Source organism: Centruroides sculpturatus, unplaced genomic scaffold (assembly GCF_000671375.1).
Source record: "Centruroides sculpturatus isolate CEXI.00-Female unplaced genomic scaffold, Cexi_2.0 scaffold187, whole genome shotgun sequence".
Taxonomy (NCBI): Eukaryota; Metazoa; Arthropoda; class Arachnida; order Scorpiones; family Buthidae; genus Centruroides; species Centruroides sculpturatus.
The window spans coordinates 869,373-889,747 of record NW_019385662.1 but is presented as its reverse complement, the minus strand read 5'-3'; the positions used below and the strand labels follow the sequence as shown (position 1 = coordinate 889,747).

At 31.2% G+C, this 20,375-nt stretch overlaps 1 protein-coding gene across 1 annotated transcript; it reads left to right on the top strand.

Annotated features, from left to right (window-relative positions):
* Positions 1-286: 286 nt before the first annotated feature.
* On the top strand, positions 287-19,534 carry LOC111641001 (cell adhesion molecule 4-like; the record flags this gene model as incomplete). The annotated part of the gene is made up of 6 exons (XM_023387110.1): positions 287-428; positions 10,584-10,717; positions 10,786-10,999; positions 13,469-13,620; positions 17,804-18,032; positions 19,133-19,534. Coding segments are annotated over 6 exons (942 nt in total), but the record flags the coding sequence as incomplete, so codon positions are not given.
* Positions 19,535-20,375: the final 841 nt, after the last annotated feature.

The window sequence follows — 20,375 nt, the reverse complement described above, 5'->3', positions numbered from 1 at the left end:
AATTTCTTTAATTAATGTTACTTTTGAAACTTCCGGAATAGCCGAAATTTTTATTCATGTTTTAAAATTTTGCAAAATTGCAAATTTTCCTAACTTTAGTTAAAAATCCCTGAGAGTCCCTCAATTTCGCTAATATTCATTTAAAAAGTAAAAAAAAAAAATCCCTTCCCCTTTTAAGACGTGATTAACTTAATCGAATGTAGACGTATTTAACGAAAAATGATATATAAAATCCTCAATATACGAACCTTTATAAATCTGGAAAAAAATAATAAAAAATCGTTATTTACAGTTGGGAAAATCCGACACGGGACATGTGCATCTGTACAGAACCGACCTTAATACCGAAGGGACGTATAGATGCGAGGTATCAGCAGAGGCTCCTTCTTTCCAGACAGTACGAGATGAGAAAGAATTGAGGATTTATGGTAAGTCTACAAAATGGGTATTTTTCCATATATTTTTTCCCCCTCGCTATCCAATAGTCATATACGGAGTTACATCACAGGTCAACAGCAGTGCTTAAAGAGAGGGAAATTCGGGACGTAGACCATCTGTTATTGATTACATTAATCATATGACAAATATTGAAGTTATTGACAATCAGGTGACATCAATCGTTCAATCTGACAAAGTGAAGGGTGGTGTCACCTCACCGCTATCCATCACAACTATTGGTTAGTTAAGGTCACGCCTTCACTTCTATGAATCACTAGACGGTGATACTTTTTTAATAAAGATTGGTCACTTTCCTGATTTATTGTTACCTTGACATAATTTAGATGGCATAAATAAATTACCAGTTGTAATTTTATTATTATTATTATTATATTTTTTACATTGTTGAATATATAATTAATCATAAGCATTAATATACATAATTATCCATTTAAATAAACCATTTAAAATTAATTTCTTAAATATAGGAAATTGTAATTATTTATGCTCGATTAACAGGCTGTTGTGACTCAGGAATTACATTTCCTACGTGAGATTAATGGAAATTTTTACGTAGAAATGATTCAATTAGGTTAGGGAATATTTAGGGAATTTCAATTTCATGAATCATTTCATAAACATCACATTTTTGCAAGCATATAAAATATTTTTATAAAATTGTCAATATATTCAGGGAGTGTTTAAGAAAAATAAAATTCCCTAAACATTCCCCACTGTTTAGGGAATTTTTTTACCATTACTCGCCGTTTAGGGAATTTCGTGAAAGATAATTTTATTATCCCCAAACATTCCCTAAACATTCTAAAATTTTGTTCAAATTAAAATCCCCAAATTTTCCCAAATTTAGTTAAAATTTTCTTAAAATTGCTCAACATTTTTAAAAGTAATTTAACTAAAATTATGATTTATAGAAATGAAAATTTATGATTTTTATACCTGTAGAAATGAGCTGCTTAAAATTTAAAAATATAAATATATATTAGTTTTTATCGAGTTTATATTTAATTTAAACGATTAATTTATAAGCTATTTTAAATTTTATATCCAAAAAATATAAGATTTATTGATAAATTCAAAATACTTTCCTCGACAGAAAAATTACTTTCATAGCATTTTCGTATTTTTACCCTTGAAATATTGATTTTTTTTCAGTACAAGTGTATAAAATTTTAACTATAAAAACCTTTACATATATTAATTTGTGCTTTAATAAATAGATATTTTATCGTAAGAAATGTTAAAATATTGAAATATAAATTTCAGATATTTTTGAATGAATATTTCTCTTAGAAATTCGTAATTTTTTTAAAAAATAATTTGAAAAATTTTATAAATTCAGGGAAAAGATTAACTGAAAATTTGAGGTATTTCAAGGAAACATTTTAGTTAAATCCCTATTTTTTTTAAAGGAATTCGAGTATTTTTAAAGTAGCTTCAGGGAATTTTTAGGGAAATATTTCCCTAAAAATTACATTTAAAGATTTTTTTAAAATTTTAAATGAATTTAGAACAGTAAAAATTCTTTTAAAGTCAACAACCTTTCTTCGTATGAAAATAAAGAAAATTATCTATATATAAATGTAGAATTGAATGAAGATATTAAAATATAATTATGAGTAAATATTCTTATCTTAAAATATATATTTTCAGATTTATAATTAAGTTAAAGCACAATATTTCGTGCATTTTCATACTATTTCTGTAACGTATGTATATTTATATATATAATTGTAAGTTCTGTGTACACAGAACTGTATGCACGAAACAACATTAAACCAGCAATTTACTATATTTTTAAGCAGATAAATATCATATTTTATATATATAAATTTAAGATATAAACCTTCATGTTTATAAAAATCTGAGAAAGGACTACAAATACCACAAAATTCCCAAAATTTGGACTTATAAAAATTTTAAATTATATGCTTATCTATCGAAGTATCATCTCTAGACGTGCGTGTATGTATGTATATATATATATATCACATTGTTTACCTCATCTTTATACATTCTACAGATAGGTGTATCTGGATAAGTTCAGTTACTATTGCTGTATATTTATATTCATTAAGCAATGACATCTCGAAAGTGAAGTGGAGATTGTGATGTTTCCTAATGTACGGCGCTTATCTAAATCATTTATTATACACTTTATAATACTACACATCTAGAACATTCTTAATTATTATAAATCTTACGGTTGATTCAATAGTAAACGTTTCAACCACTTGGCTTCTACTGAAGAGTTCTGGATAGAACACAGATGGTAAAATGACTTTCTGTACTTGATATACAATCCCCTTAGGACAACAAGACAGATGTAATGATGCGAACCTTCTACTCTTCTTTCTATCCGTGTAATCGCAGGATTACGCGCTTTATCAGCCATTCTACTAATTGATTAGCTGAAGAACTACAAGAAGGTATCTTGTCACTTCCTGATTGGTTCCTCTTCACTTATCGCACATCCTTTATGTTCTGCTTTATCCCTTTTCTTTGTGATCTTAACGTGTGAAAAGTGGCTAAATATAAATATAAACACTAATTTAAGTAGGTACGATACGATATTAGAATGGAAAGTTAATTACTTACCCAAAAATTTAGCTTACTTAATAAATTCATGAGATTGTAACTCAACTTCTATCCAACTAATTATTCTATAGACATTAAGTAGCCATTTACATGGCAATATATTTAGTAAACAGAATGAAGACTTCAATTTTTAATCTCCCGAGTGTCTCTTGCACTCGGTTCCTATTTGCTGAGTCGTTATTGGATGATGCTAGTCGTAATTAAAGATGGCAAAGTTTAAACAAATTAAGGCGAAATTAGTTAAATTTATTATTAGAAAATGTAGAAAAATTTCGGTTTTTAAAAACTTAAATATCAATAAATGACGAACGAAGCTCGTGTTTCTCTTGAGGATTTTTATGAGATGCAATAATCCTCAGTTTATGGCACTTAGGAGGAACAACTAAAAATCTTACTCTAAAATCCTCAACATCGGGAGAATTTCTGATATTGAAGAAATTTCAAGTATGGGAAGGGCAAAATTCTCTTTATACCTGAAATTTCTTACATAAATTGGCGTTAGGAGATAAACAAGAACACGATTTAAGTTTAGAAACGGAGCTTCTAACTGTTTATAAATACTTAATTAGGAGTTCTTATATGTCTACGAATATTTTCAGGTCAATATTCCCCTTAAAACCTGATTTATAACCCACCTAAGTACCGTTTGCAAGTGATAATTCTAATTAAAAATAGAGCAGTTTACTTAATTAAGGCAAAATTAGTTATATTATCATCTCGTATACGTAGAAAACACCTTTCTTAACATCATAAATGTTAAAAAAGAACCTCATCTATAGTTATATTCCTTAGAGACAGAGTCGTTCCTTAGAGTTTAGAAGCAAGACTGATGAGACTTATGGGATAAAAGGTGAAGGCAATGGCACCCAAACCGTAAATTACCGAAACGGCAACCACACCCCAACCATGTTGAAAAATTAATACATTTTCTGCCACGCTGTAGAATTTTAAAGAAGCTGCCATGAAACAGGTGGAGGTGTGTTATTCACATGTTCTTATGATGCAAATTTTCTCTAGTCCCTACAGCAAAAGAGCACGAAAGTGTTTTAACTTGCTACTGCAGTCAGCTCGAACACGCGACTAACATCACTAAGTTATGATCTTGTTCTATTCAATCTAAACTGACATGTAATGAAGAATCGATGCCTCAAATGATTTCCTCGTCGATAGTTAAACAACTAGGGGGATGGTGCTTTATTTGATGCTTTTGTTCGTTAAACTTTCTCAGTTTTAAATGCCCAAACGGGTGTGGGAATAGAAAGCTGTTCTGTGCAACCGTTCCCCTGCACGCACACCCTATTTAATGAAGGTTCCACAAACAAAAGTTAGATGATGAACCCCTGAGTGGGAAATAACCTACTTTAATAGTAGTAGAAGGTGTGTTAGATGACTAACTCGTGTGTTTCTGATACGCTTAATAGTTCCAGATTATATACGAAAATTACTACATCTGTCAGCTTTCTGACCCCTCCTGGAAATGTGCACGTCACGATACATTCTGTTCTCATTTTTTTATAGTAAATTTGATTATATTTTCGATTTTATTACATCGTTTTTTGGTATATATACCACCGGAACTATGTTGAAAAATTCATCATCCTAAATGGAAAACAATAGGGTTTACGTAACTCAGCTTCCACCTGCACTATGCAAATCCCCACCAGCACCTCTACTTGATCCTATTTTAGATAAAAATGATCATGTTAATATATTTCCTCCATTAGCAAATACCATTTTTTCTATAGATCAAGTTAAAAATTCTCTTATACGCTTTATACTTTATTTTTTTCCTGTTCTGTAAATCTTTCTTGATCAAAATAAAAACCTTTTGGGGAATTTGATCAGATAATACATAAAGGTGTCGAAAAAATGCTCGACTCTTTACACTGACAGCACGAGAATTACGGTAAGAATGATTGATTTTTGGTCTCTCAGGATGGGATACTAGCATCTCCTGAGAGTACCTCTTCTAATGCTTTGAGATCCCAAAGCTGTCATTTTGTTTTACGTTGTACAAAATACCCGCAGTCATGACTACAGTGTTGATGTTCCAGCTGTTGGGTGTTATATTCCTAACATAATGACTTGATTTTTGTCTTCTACACAATGCAAAGGAATCGTGCATTTATGTCTTTATCCCTCCCCAAAGGTTAGACTTTTAAAAACATTCTACGCCATCTTGTAGAGGGATGTTTTGTAACTGATATTTATAAATAAATTATCTTACTCTAGACAGTCGACTGATGATACATATCTACAACAATACCTTGTATGCGTATTTTTTAAAAAATCATATTTAGCTTCTAGAACTAACAAGATCACTGGAGAGTGCTTATCTCAATTAATTAAAAACCATCATCATCCTCGCATCTCGATTCAGTTATGTGAAGTTATTGATTCGTGAAGCTCGAATTTTAAGGATTTTCATTTAAAAATAGAATCGAAAGGCATAAATCTTGTCGTATCCAAGACATAAATAACACTTAGTGACTGTTACATGCCAAATAAATCAGCGTGAAGCCGCCAAAGATATCATCTCTTTCTTTATGTTTATTCACTTAGAAGAAACGAGTTAAAATAAACATTATAATTAAATTTTTATGTTAAATTTTATTATTTTATAACACGTATGACGTACGCAAGAAAACTAAATTTTAATCATGGATATGAGCTTGTGTCGAGTCGAGTTTCGTTTCTGTTAAAGTCTACTTTGTTTATGCACGAGACAAACTACAGGCCCTTTATTCTATTTATATCTAGAAAATAAATTTAGTAGAATTGAATCTCGTTCTTTGCTGAATTCAGGAGATGTCGATAGCAATATATCTCACCCTTCGTGGTCCTACGTTAAAAAATACGTTTTTAAATCATTATATAAGGTTACAACAGTTTTTTCATATTCAACATCACGAGAGATCATCATAAACACGAGATTCTTGCATACTAACTGATGCACAGGATGCTGATAAACAGGAATACATGCTTTAATTAATCTCTTTATACTACACCGTACTCTATGAATGCATCGTTACATGCATACCCTTCTTCGTAAAGCTCTTATACACCGCATCATGCATAATTTATATTCAATATCATACGTATAAGAAACCCGATAATTATCTTCACACTATATTTTCGTAAGCAAAATAAGGACTGGCGACATTACTCTTCACCCGTTTCACACGATAAACCATTTGCACCCCCTCCTACTTTACATAAGGAAGATTGTAAACGATGATTACCCTCTTCACGTAGAGGAAAGTAAACATTAAAGAAATAATAATTTTTTTTTTTTTATAAATCGATTTTTATTAATATTTTAACGTAAAATAAACACATCAAACCACACTAGATAAGCCCACAGAAGTGTTGCAAGTCGATCCTTGCAACATTTTATTGAACTACTTTAAATATCTGAAGAGATACAGCAAATCGATAGAGCGAGCGCTAATATCGAATTGATAACTGGCATAAAAGAAAAGTAAATAAACTAGTTATTGACTATTTTGAGATTCCAGACACTCAGACGACCAAACATAAAACCAATCCACTCAATTTTTACGATCTTCTACTTTACGACACCGTCAAATACATCTGTGAACTGACAACTATAAAGCCAACACTTCACTTCGCCTGGTGACGTCGTAGTGGAAGTAAAGTATGACGGGGGTGGGAATTTTATCGTGTGTTTTACCATACCTAATTGTGACGTGTGTTGTATGCGTGTGCGTGCGTGTGTGTATGTGAGTTGCTAAGGTAACGCATCGATATATAAACACAAACCGCCATATTTAAATCTCCATTTTGTTTTAATCTATTAACCTTATTTTTTTTTTTATTGTGAGGGACGTAACGTAAGGAATTCTTACTTTTTTAAAAAATAATTTCCGATTTTGATGATAGAATTGATATTGCCGGTTGAAACAGGTGAAAATATTCTCACCTGAACTTTAATTTTTTTTCCTTATTTTTTTTTTCTTGAAAAATGATTCCACTTCACACTTCACTTACAATCAATTCCTCCTCTCGGTTCTACTTTTTAATCTAATTTTTTTAAACTTAGAGTTTCTCCCTAGTTTTAAAAACTGTAAATTTAATTAAAATCCTTTCCAACACAGTTTTTTTTTCTAGAATTAAAGAGTATTTTTCTCAATTATACTTTATTTTACGTACATCCCTACGATTCCAATTGATATCACTATTTAAAATATACGTGATGCGTGACAGTAGTCACGATATGTATATATATATATATATGTGTGTGTGTGTGTGTGTGTCTGTCTGTATCTGATGGTCCACTTTTGCTCTTTGTTCCATCCACTATTGGCTTATTTACATTAGTATTTATCGATTACTACTACCCCTTCGTGTTAATTGTGCAGTGATTACACGTAAAAGTGTGTAAGTACAATAACAAAATATTAAATTCTCATTAAAAATACAAATAAAACATGCAAGATCAGCGCGCAGAATGAAATTATAGAGAAAAAGAATATCAAATTTTTATATAATTGCGACATTTTGAGTGTTAATTTTTATGTAAACAATACCACAAAACAGAGTTCAGAAAAGTGTGTCGTTTAGGACAGATATACATAACTTTTATAAATGTGTAAGAGAAAAATAATTATTCAAAATAAGAGATTTAGAAAATATGTTTTCTTCTATTTCTGTATAACTGTGAACATCTAATTTACATATAAACTATGTACACAATAATACATAATATAAAAGAGTATACTAAAATACTTTCTAAATACTATATAAATTGTATACCTAAAGTATATAAAACAATATACAGTGTATCATATATAAAACTGTGTATCGAGGAATAAATAGCACGCACGAAAGTGTGCAGAAAAATAAACAGCATGCACAAATGTGTACTGGATAGTAAACAACATGCTCAAAGTTATACAGGAAAATAAAATAGCGTACACCAAAGTGAATAGGAGAAAAACAACAGAAATTGAACTTGTTCGAAAATTTTCTAATTTTCGGACAAGTGCCAAAATTTAAAGTGTTAATTAAATATTATTAAAACAGCTTTAAATGCCAATTTCTGTGCAATAACTCTTCATAATCGTTTTACACGTACGAACATCATCACACTTTCCACTTAATAATTCTTATTCATGAATACCAGAGTAGATAAATTAGGGTTCAACATCTGTTACTGAAAATTTAATAAAGTGCACTGTGATACATTTTTTTCGTTCCTTCTTCTTTCTTTCATAATACCGTTGTATCATCGCTTTATTTTATCTCGCTTACAAGTTGGTTCGAATTTAATATGATCCCCATAAAGGTAATTCAATGTTTTTATCGATACGCATCATCAATAACTGTCTTCAGATAGGAGAAGAAACTATATCTGTCATCAGATTTCGACATCGACACCCCCCAAAAACAACTGATACACTATCGATATATTGATAATTCAAACTGCAAAGTTTGTCAGACGAGTAGTAATAAATCATTCTGCAAGATGACGTTATCTACAATCGTTCTTTCTAATTGCTGTTTTCTTTCTGTAACGAGATACCACTGTATTGGGAGTTATGAAATCCCCTTTCGAAAAAATCACAAAGAGTGTCAAAGAGTCAATTGATGGTTCATTCATAAATATATCGCATTTTGCAGCTTTTATGATGCAAAGGATGCTGAAGATTTATCACATGTACTTTTTATTTTCTACCCTCTTTTTTAAAATATATCCTTCGTATAAACACGCGCGCAAACACACAATCAAAGCAACGATTAATCTTAATATTTTTGCATAACAATGCTTACAAGTGCGATTAAAATAATAAATTTTAAGTATTTAATAATTTTGAAAAACATTTTTAAGGATTCTTTTTAGATTTTAAATGCAAATCTTTTTTCGTTGTGGCGCTGCGATCATGAACGACGTCCATTTTGGTTCTAAATGATAAGAGTCAAATTTAAGTAATTAATTTTTATTTGTTTGCACTAAAAAGATTAAAAACTATTAGAGCAGCAATTTTTTTACTGTTTATTCTCTTGTTTAACAATTTTTGGGGAGTTTTTTCTTAAAAACACTTGTTTTTTGGGGTCGGCGCTATAGTCTCATTACTATATTTAATAGTAATGAAATGAAATGCTAAAAGTCTAATAATATTACTGCATCGAAACGCTTAAAATTATATTAATTAATTAATTAATACGTTTTTTTAATTATAACTAACGTAAACAATTTACAATTTAAGCTTCCGTGCATCGTAAATTTCGTTTAAAAACTATTGACTTCACGTTCGGAGGAGCGGCGTTGTTAACGAATTTTAATATTATTATTTAATAAAAAGCTTAAAAATTAATTTTAATAATTTAAATAACCCATTTTTGCAACTTTTGTGCCTTAGTAATTCTGTTTTTTTTTGTCGGTGCTACGGTCGAATGCGATATTCGTACGTAGTGATTTTTATGTTAAATGATAATAGCATGACTTTGCTACATTACAAAACTCCGCATACATATGTATGACAGTAAGTTTGGTAGCATACAGACCCGGGGCTTTATACTGTGGCTAATGATATTAATCATCTCAAAGGACGGAATAATTACACAGAGTAGTCTCCTACCGAGTTTAATGGTATCTGCTACGTTCAATCCACTTTTGCCATAGGGGGAAGATGGCTTCCTTGCTTCTGGTGATTTGGCGGTTGTTCTAATTAACTACATGCCTAGATTTCGCGTTATGTGGGGTTTGTGGCCGAATGATTTCAAGTTTGGCTTCGTTATCAAACTTTGACACCTTTAGTGACAAATCCGCGATCATTTTTCAATTACTATTTTTGTAACATTTTCTGGTCATTTTTGATCTTTTGCTTCTAAAGAACAAGAAAAAATTCAAAGTAAAATTTATTTATTTTCGACTTTTTCAACTTTGTGATAAAGAAGAATAAAAAGAGACAGGAATTTCTTGTCTAAACGCTTTATTTATTTTTTTTTATTTTCTCATCCTCCTTTACTTTTTAATAATTCCTTTCAAAAAAGGGCAAACAATAACAGCAACATTTTCTAATTTAACTTTTTGAAATTATATTTTTAATCATTTTTTCTAGCTTCTCGCGTGTTAGCTTCCATATTTTACTCTTCATATTTTAGTTATTTTAATTTTTTCTTTGACTTTACGTCTTTATTTTTATCTCCTCTCTTCCTCCTCTCCCAGTGTTGTGTGTGCGCGCGGGTCTGTTTGTATGTCTGTATTTTCTTGTTTTCTTCTTTTCTATTTTATCTTTCGTTTCTCATTCTCCTTTCACTTTTGTACCCGACTTTTTTTCTTCTCTTTGATGTAATTCCCATTTTTGTTGAATCACTTTATCTTTCTGATGACTTTTGTTGTAGTTTCCTACCCTATAAATCATGTTGTAGTATCCAATTTTTATAATACCTCCTAACGAGATCACATGAATAGCAATTGAATTTTTGTCGAATTAACATTTGCATCATTTGCATTTCTTTTATGTGACGTATCCAGGTGTTAAAACACGTACCTATTTTCATAGTGTTACCAGAGGATGGCCCAACAATAACCGGCATAAAACCACAATACCAAATTGGAGACGAAGTAAACGTCACGTGCTCGGCAGGACCTTCAAAACCAGCAGCAACACTAAAGTGGTACATCAATGGCAAAGAGGTAAGCTGCGAAAAATCTCTTTTATTCTCTTCACCTCCTGTATCAATATCGATTAATCTGTATCACAGGCACCCGTATCGTACGAAACAAGAACAAGACCCCTGAGACACAAAGACAGGTTACAGATTTCTACCCTGGGGTTGAACTTCGAAGCTAGGCCTGTCCACTTCTGGAATGGATCTATGAAATTGCGCTGCACTGCTGTTATATCTCAAGCATATTCTATGAGTAGCGAAGAAATCATTGTTGGTGATAACGCTCGTGCCTCAGGCTTTCATTCTGGTGAGTGTCGATTCTATCTACAAAATGGAGAAAATTGAGTTCTTTAACTTAGTTCATCCACCTGAGGCTCCACTATTGGAGTGTTTGTTAGTTGTTAAAGCCAATAGGAAAGGGGAAAAAAACCTGACGTTTGGGATGCTACACAGTTATGTAGATAAACTAGAAATTGTCACCATACCTAGTCCTTTTAACGCTACACAACTGAACGTTTGCAGGAAAAAAATCCACAGATCTAAACATCCTCCCCCTACTCGATACAAGATATTTTAACGCCTGAAGGATTTATAAAGGTTTATATTCAAAAATTACATTTGTAGGGGTAAAAATATTCCTATTGTTACTAAACCAGCAAGGAACTAAACAGAAGAGGGATCTCATATTATTTTAGTAGCATTAAATTAGAAATAAAAATAAAAACCTAACACAATTAAACCTTCTTTTATACAGTTTCAATACTATAAAAACAACGTTTATTATTAATCTATAGTAGCACTTAATAAGAATTAAAACAAACAGAAATGTATAATTATTGTAACAGTACAGCACTGAGATTAACATAAAGCCCTGTGAAGAGAATATAAAAAGTGGCCGCTGTATAGAGGTGGCCGTTGTTAGGAGGTTCGACTGTATTTACTGTTGTAAGAGCATATTAATGTCTTTTATTGCTGTAATGGTAATAATTCATTAGAATCAAAGCAGAAATCTATATTAATTATTATGGAAGCGCGACGTCAGAATTGTAGTTTATTGTTGTAGTAGTACTTCAGCGAAACTAAAATAAAAATTAATATTCATAAAGAGTTACAGCGCAAAAATAGAAATGGAAATAAATGTTAATATTTATTATTAGAGTGCCGGCAAAAGAAGTAAAAAATAAAAGAAAAATCAATATTTATTATTGTCATAGCATCGCAATAGAATTGAAATAATGGTAAATATTTATAACTGAAGTAGCAAAGGACTAGAATTGAAATTTTAAAAAATAATTAATATTTTTCACGAAAATTGCCTGCTGTTTTCTTTCAAAATGGTGGATAATTTTCGCTTTTAAATACAGTCCTACATACAAAACATGTGCTGTTTAGTTTAGTTTCCGTAAGTTTGAAAAAAATACAGCGCGAAATACAGCGTGAAGGACGGACAAAAGTTCGTGCTTTCACTTAAAATGGCAAACATTTCAAGATGGCGGCCAGTTTACGTAACAGCACGCGTTTATACGTCAGAAAAATACAGCGTGAAGGACAGACAAGTAAATACCAATACTGCCAGACTGTCAGTTAACTATCAATATTTATCATCGTTTCTTTTTCAAAATGGACGGTTTTTTTCCCTAAGACAAGCTGGCATTTAGGAACAAAACATTCACGAGACATTTATTTCTATACTAGAAAAATATTCTGAAATTCGTCTGTCCTTCACGCTTTAAAAACGTTTGCTGCTACGAAATATTCCGTTCTTACAGATAAGTCTGAATTTTTAAAACGAAGTGTCAAATATTTCATTTAAAAGATCTGTCCTTCACGCTGTAAACGAAACGTTTGTCGTTTTATATTTTTATTTAGCTAAGGCAAACAATACACAAAACATTCGTAACGGTACTTGAAAAATACGCCTGTCTTTCACGCTGTAACACAGTTACTTAACAGCATTTTTGAAAAAAAGAAGAGAAAAAGAAGGAATTTAAACGATACAAGAATTTTTTAATTCACAAAATAAGAAGAAATTTCCACACTTGAGGGGGGTGAGAAGCTTCTTTTTTTTATAAATTTCATTTTGAAGCACGAGACTCGGTACGAAGCGACAAACAGTAATGTTCCACATGGTTTATCTCGACAGTAATTATTCGTTTTCTTCGAGACTCGAGGTTTTCCACATGATCGAACGTGGTTGGAATTTAATTTTTGGTACATCACGCTTAAAAAAAATAAAATAAAATAAAAAAATACCCAGTTGAAAGTGGTAAATGGGATAGACGAAGAGTTTTGGTCACGCCACATTTGCCTAATTTCGTTGCACTTCTTTTCCACTTTACTTCTTTTTAGTCACCAAATATTATTCTCAACCGGTGAGTCGCGAACCCAAATTGTACTAGTAGCTAAAACGGGGGGTTTGCCAAGTATAAATATGATTTAAACAATGTTTTCAACTAATTCGTTGATTCTTCTACCGATTTTAACATTGTTCAGTACCCCGAGAGACTTAAATTCTCTACGATGTAATTCACTAAAACGATGTAACTGAGTAAGAGAGATTGAGAAGCATGAACCCAATAAGAGCTCTGAAACTTTCTGACAATGTAAAACGCTAAAACGAAGTCGACAAGTTCCTCCAACCTGTATAATACACAACTCGTAAAGGGGGAGAGGTTGCCAAGTGTACAAAAGGTCGTGAAACTTTGTAACCTCGTAATATCACTCCCGACTTGAACGTGTTCAAGGCTAGGTGAATGGGTTTGGTTTATTGTTGCAGGTTTACTTGGAGACGGGCCAACGATTACGGGTGGTAAACCAAAATATCAAGTAGGTGACGAAGTGAACGTCAATTGCACCTCTGCCAAGTCGAAACCGCCAGCAGAACTATTATGGTTCATCAACGATCAACCTGTCATAAACGACAGACGAGTAAGTGAAGTAGAAAATATTCCTTTATAATTTTAATATTAATAAAAATTCCTGCATATTTATATTAAAAATAATAATAATAGAAAATCCTTTCATCAATGAACAGAAAAGACAACAATATACCACAAAGAAAAATTCATAAAAATTTCTTTATCTCTGTACGAAAATACAGAATTTTATTTTATTTTTTTATTTTTTATCGATTTAACTTTTTCAAAAGTAAATCGATAATTAAAGTAAAAAAATAATAAAGAAATCGCCTCTTAAAAGATAATTTCCTTCGTTAAATATTAAATTATTTGAAATTTAATTTAGTACATTTTCCAGTTCATTTTTTTAAAAGATATTTATCTTATTTTTCCTTTCTTTTTGTTTAATTAATAAGTAAATAAATTTTTTAAAATACATCAAAAAAAATTTCTGTTGTGATTTTGTCATAAACCGCCTCACTAGTTGCACCTTTTTTGTTTTTTCATGTGTGTTGCATGTGTTGTTAATTGTTTCCTGGTTGTGTTGTCCTAACACAGTTCGATATGTTTACTATCGTTTATGCTTTCTTCTATATTTAATTTTATATTTATTTCCTTGATTTTTATTGATTTTAATTTTATACGGCCATCCTAACTGTTTTGTCTGTTATAGTATTTTGTCCCTTAACACTGCTGCAACAGACACAACAAAAGTGTTTTTTTTTTCCTTGTTTTTCTTCTCTTCTGTTTAATTATTTATAAAAATTTTTTAAGAAGTTAACGTTTTATTCTATTGTTATTGTTTGTAAACAATAATGTGGTTTAAAAAAACACTAGCTGTGGTGTTTTCGGCTTTGTTGTATTGTTTTGAATGTGTTTTTAATTGTGTCCTTTTATGTAATAAGTAGTTTAATTATGCTTCTTTTTATTGGTTCATTTTTATTAGACTAGTGTTTTAGCTGTTCCCACTCTATTTTTGCTTGTTTCCTTGTTATTTATTTATTTTTTAAAGCTTAATTATTCGAAAATAACTTTTTACTTGTTAAAATTATAAAAAAATAACATTTTGTTGTAAAGATTTCTTTTTGTTGTTTACTATAAATAGTAGAGTGATTCTAAAACACAAAATTCAACTAGTTGCGGTGTTTTTTTGGTTTGTTGTATTGTTTTGCATGTGTTGTTAGTTGTTTCCCGGTTGTATTCCAGTGTGGTGAATACTTTTTCTAGTTCTTTGATCAGTTGTAACATAGTTTAATCTGTTTACTGTTTTTTCTGGTGTCTTTCACATTTAATTTTATATTTATTTACTTTGAGTATTTATGGTTTTATATTTTGTTTTAATTGGATTATTCGGCTGTTCTGAAAGTATTCGAAATTATTATTATATAAAAAGTATTTTCATCCATAATTTCCTCTTATAATCATTTCCAGAGTTGTTCTCCTGTTAATTTACTTTGTTTTAATACAGGTGTTACTTTCAATACTTTTCTTTACATAAAAGTAAATATTTCTGCTTCTACAGGCGTCGCAAGTATAAACTTGCGAGGCACCTTTTATGGACTTTATATTATGTAAACTAATGTATCACACTATACTCGATAATGTACAAAGTTTAGAATTCTAGTTAGTACTACATTCTGAGTAGTGGATTGCGATCGATATGTACTGTACTGTATGCATCTGAGGTCCTCTAAAAGAACTTGCTGCATATGCCTAAAGTTTCTATATCATATATATATTTTTTTAGTATGGTGATTAAGCTATTGTTTCTACAGTACTATACATATTTTTTGGGAAAAACATACTTTCCATTATAGTTATTTGTACAGATAACTCAGTAGAAACAAATATAGTTTTTGTAAACTTTTTTCCTATAAAACTGATTTAAATGCTTCTACAATTGTTTCTATTGTTTTCTAAATAATACTCTATACAGTTTTGTCTCTGCTGTTTCCTAATACTCTATATCAGCGGTTCCCAAAGTTCCCGCGAAATATTATAACATTTTCATAATTTTACTTCCACTTTCAATTCAATGTGATAAGATGCGACATCTAGCAGACCTAGTGCAAATCATTAACTCAGTAATAAAGGTGGCACATAAAATCCAAAATGTAAAAAGCCTCATACCATCGCAGAAAAATTCATTCTACGGCTGCTGTAGATATGGCGAACATTATGATCGGTGGGTCTGCTGCGTAGCAGTTTTCAAAAGTGCCTTTGTCTAATAACACTATCAGTCGCAGAATACAGCACATAGCGAAGGACTTCCAATGTTCAGTTATTGAAAAAATAGAAGAGAAGAAATTTGGGTTGCAGCTCGATGAGGACACGGATAATAATAATGATGCTCACTTGATTTGCTATGTACAGTTTATAGATAATTATAACATTAGAAGACTTTCTCTTCTGTAAAAGTATCACTGCTGGTGCTAAGGCTCACGACTTGTTCGAGATCCTTTATATTTTTATTTCCGAAAATAACTTGGAGTGGACCAAATGCACTAGTAACTTTACTGATGGTGCTCGTTCTGTGTCCGATTGTTATAGAGGATTGCAAGCACTTTTTCGAAGCAAAGACCCTGGTGCACTGTTGACCCATTGCGTTATTCTCAGGGAAGCACTCGCATCAAAATATCTCAGTCCTCAGTCCCTGCATTGAACCAGAATATGTAATGCATGTGGTAAACTTTATAAAAACCGCCATTGAAGGCAATATTTTTTCAAAAAACTATGTGAGGATGTGGGATCCGAGCACACGTCTTTGTTGTACTAAAGCACTTCGAGAAAATACAAAACATTACCATCGAGAGAGCGGTGGCTCTCTTGATGTAATGTTTTGTCTCGTACGTTTGAACTGCGACGGGAAATTTATATTTTTCTTAAAGAGGAAGACCACAAATATGCCGAAAATTTGGTGATTGAAGAATTTTTTGGTAAAACTAGCATACTCATGTAATATTTTTGAAAAGCCGAAAGCTCTGAATCTCTCCCTGTAGGGAAGCAACATGCACCTTTTAAAGTCGATTGGGAAAATTTCAGCTTTTATAAAAAAAAATTAAAACTATGGAAAAGAAAAATAAACAAAGACGGAGGAAAAGATGTTTCCCCTTGTTGCAACAGTGTTTGACTTCCAATGGAGTTGATTTCTCTCAAGGTATAAACTCTATTTTTGAACAACATTTATCATTTAGCCTATCCACCTGGTTTGAGAAATATTTTCAAAATGATAATATCGATAAATTTGCATGGATTCAAGATCCATTTAATTCCAGTGCTCCATTTGAATTTACTGCTGTATAAGAAGAGAATCATATTGAGTTTTCTTGTGACAATACGTTGAAAACAAAATTTAGCAGCATGGAATTAACTGAACTTTGGATATCGGTAAAAGATGAATATCCCTTCTGAGTGGTAAAACTCAGAGAATCTTAATTCCATTTGGGACTTATTTGTGCGAAGCTGAGTTTGTCGGTATCATAAAAAATAAGCATTGCACGAAAATCAATGTGAGAAGAAAGTGAGAGTGGCTGTGTCCAGTTTGATTCCAAGCTTTGAGAAAATGTGCGGTGATCAATAGGCTCATCCATCCCACTAATTATTATTAATTGAATTTATTCAATTACATGTTTTTGTTATTTTAAATACGTGTTTTATTTATTTTATACTTAACATCCTAACGCTTTAATTAAAAAGATATTGGCTATTTCGCAAATTGTACTTGTTAGAATTTGACATAAGGCGCCTTAGGAAAAACTTAATTTAGCAAGGGCGCTGAGTATCAAAAAAGTTTGGGAACCACATCTCTATACAGTTTTGTCTGTACTGTTTCCTAAATTATACTCTATACAGTTTTATCTCTACTGTTTATTATACAATACTGTACAGTTCTGTTTCTACTGTTTCTTGTATATTACTTTGTACAATTGATTGTAATGACTAGGAAGCCAATAACAATTGTTTTCATTTATATAAAATCTTTTTTTCGTGTTTTACTTTTTTAAAGTCTTAAACTTGTGTTTAAATAGGAATTGAATAAATCATTTTTTTAATAATATATTTTAGGCTGTAAATGAAGTTTGCATAATTGTTTTTAACAGATCTTTGTGGTTTATACAAACGAATATTTAAACATTAATACTACTAAGCTATGTATTATTTTAATTTAAGTACAAAAGTAAGTATAAACTCAATAAATTTGATATATTTTCAAGGGGAGAACCAAGCTTACCCATTATCCAACTATGAAGTTCTCGGACGGGTTAGAGGTCAACATTCTAGGTCTTAATTTCCGTGTACAGTCGGACCACTTTCAGAAAGAGGAGATGAGACTCAAATGCACAGCAACTTTATCAAAGGTGATCAATATGAGCAGCGAAGAAACTATAGTAGGAAGCAGCCAGCAAAGTTCTGGATTGCATATTTCTGAAAACACGGGAGCAGGTAAGAAATATTCCATCCCCTCCTAAACTAAACATTGACATAATTATAATTATGTTTTTCTTACATCAACGACAAAGATAAATTATCATTGATTAGATTAATTAAATTTCAAAAATTCCAATAATAATTTTTAGCATCACACCTCCTCCTCATCCATGATGAGGAGGAGGTGTGATGCTAAAAATCGAAAAGAAAAAAAAATTAATTTTCTAATTTTTTTTATTTTTTATTTTTATTTTCTAAACTTGACTTAATGATGGATAAATTTCCATAAACACAGAGATAATGGGTAGAAAATTGAGTTGGGCTTTGAAAAACACGAATTTTATATCTGTGATTAAAACGCATTAATATCACATTAAAGGGAAGAAAAGTAAAGGAGAGGAGTCATTTCTTCTGTTAAATGAGTCATTAAACATAAGGAAAAAAGAGATACAACTTTACATTGCTATAATTCTTGTTACAAAAATCTGATTTCTAGTTAATTTCGTTTGAAATATGTTCCACTTAAATATATATCCACTCGGAATCTGTTCGTTAGAAGCATCATTCCGTTTCTTGTAGTGTAAAAATTCCTGTTTATTTACAGGAAATTTAACATTTTGAAAGTTGAGGATGCGAGAATAATTTAAAATTCTTGTGTAATTTTATGAACAAATTTAGAGATTTTATACTCCCAGATGAAAGTTATTAATGCATTTTTTTCGGTCATTTGAAAGTTCTATCGATGTGTATCGTATTTTATGTCTTTAACATGTGAAAGAACATTGCACAGCACTGTAAAATGTTTTTATTTCCTTCTTATTAATCTTGTATTTAAAAAAAAAAATGTTACATCCGTTTGTGATTAAGGTCAGCATTTGGTGTCCCTCCAAATTGTGGTGTTAAGTAAGAAAGCGGCAACTAACGAGCGACGATTTTACTACATACATTTGGTATAAAAGTATTCAAAATTTAATTAATTATAGCAGTGTTAAACTGTTCAACAGGCTTTGACATACAGTTTAAATTGATTTGTTGCATTATAATTACCCTTAATCGCAAGCGGATGAATCAATTTTTATTGGTGATGATCCTAATCCCACTTTACCCTTTTACAGTACGCAATAGGGCAACATCGACCATGCTGACGATACCTGTGCTCAGTATTCTAATCGCCTTCTTGTCGTAGCCCAACGTAGCTGCATCAGTGACAGTGCCTAGTTAAAGGCGTTCAAGAAAATGACCGCCAAAGAATCGGGACCCCAGGTGACCCTAGTCACTCAATGTGCCAGATTTCAGTTGAAGTTTCATCATCTCTTCTTCCAACTGTTACTTTTCGTTGGGCCCGCTCGCTGTTCTAAACAATATTAAAAATTAATCAGGAGGACATTCAACCCGGACCAAACACGAGGTCACTACAGGTCAGACTTATCACTCTGTGCCTCCCAGAAGGGGTTTCAATTGGTGTGGAGCGCCGTAGCCCTGTCTACATCTACAATATACATATTATATATTATATATATATANATCAGGAGGACATTCAACCCGGACCAAACACGAGGTCACTACAGGTCAGACTTATCACTCTGTGCCTCCCAGAAGGGGTTTCAATTGGTGTGGAGCGCCGTAGCCCTGTCTACATCTACAATATACATATTATATATTATATATATATATATACATACAATAAAGCGAACTGTAATGCACTGTGATGTCATAAACTAGTCACCATGCTTAGTTTGTACGTAGCAAGAGGAAGAACTAAAGCACACTTCTTAAATTTGCTCTTGTACATATCATTTTTACATTCACCAAATTCCTTTTATTTTATTTTAAATGTTTTTCTCCTCATATTTTACTTCTTTTTGTGTGTGGTTCCTAGTCATCGATAAGGGACTTTTAAAAGAAAAAAACCCCAAAAAAAGCAAAAAAAAAAAGAGAAGAGGATGCATCCAGCGGATGGATGTATCCGGCCTTTATGTATATAAATATATATATAAATATATGTCTGCTGGTGTAAAGTCTTTCCGTTTAATAAAAATCTCTCTATGGCCATCAAATTTATTTGATAATATCAAAAAAAAATCTAATAAAAAATCTATGCTATATACAACATAATTGCATAAATGGACAATCGATGTTATACCTTTTTATTCATTCAGAAACAAAAGGAAATCTGCAATCTTTTATTTTTTTCATTGTATACATTTGAAATGTGTTTGTAGTTTTCAGAATTATTCTAAAAACTATGCATTTTTTGTCTGTGAATAATAATAAAAAATACAAATATATATACANCTCTCTCTCTTTTTTTTCTTTCCTTCTTTTAATTTTCCTTTTTGTTCTTTCTTGTAAAAAAAG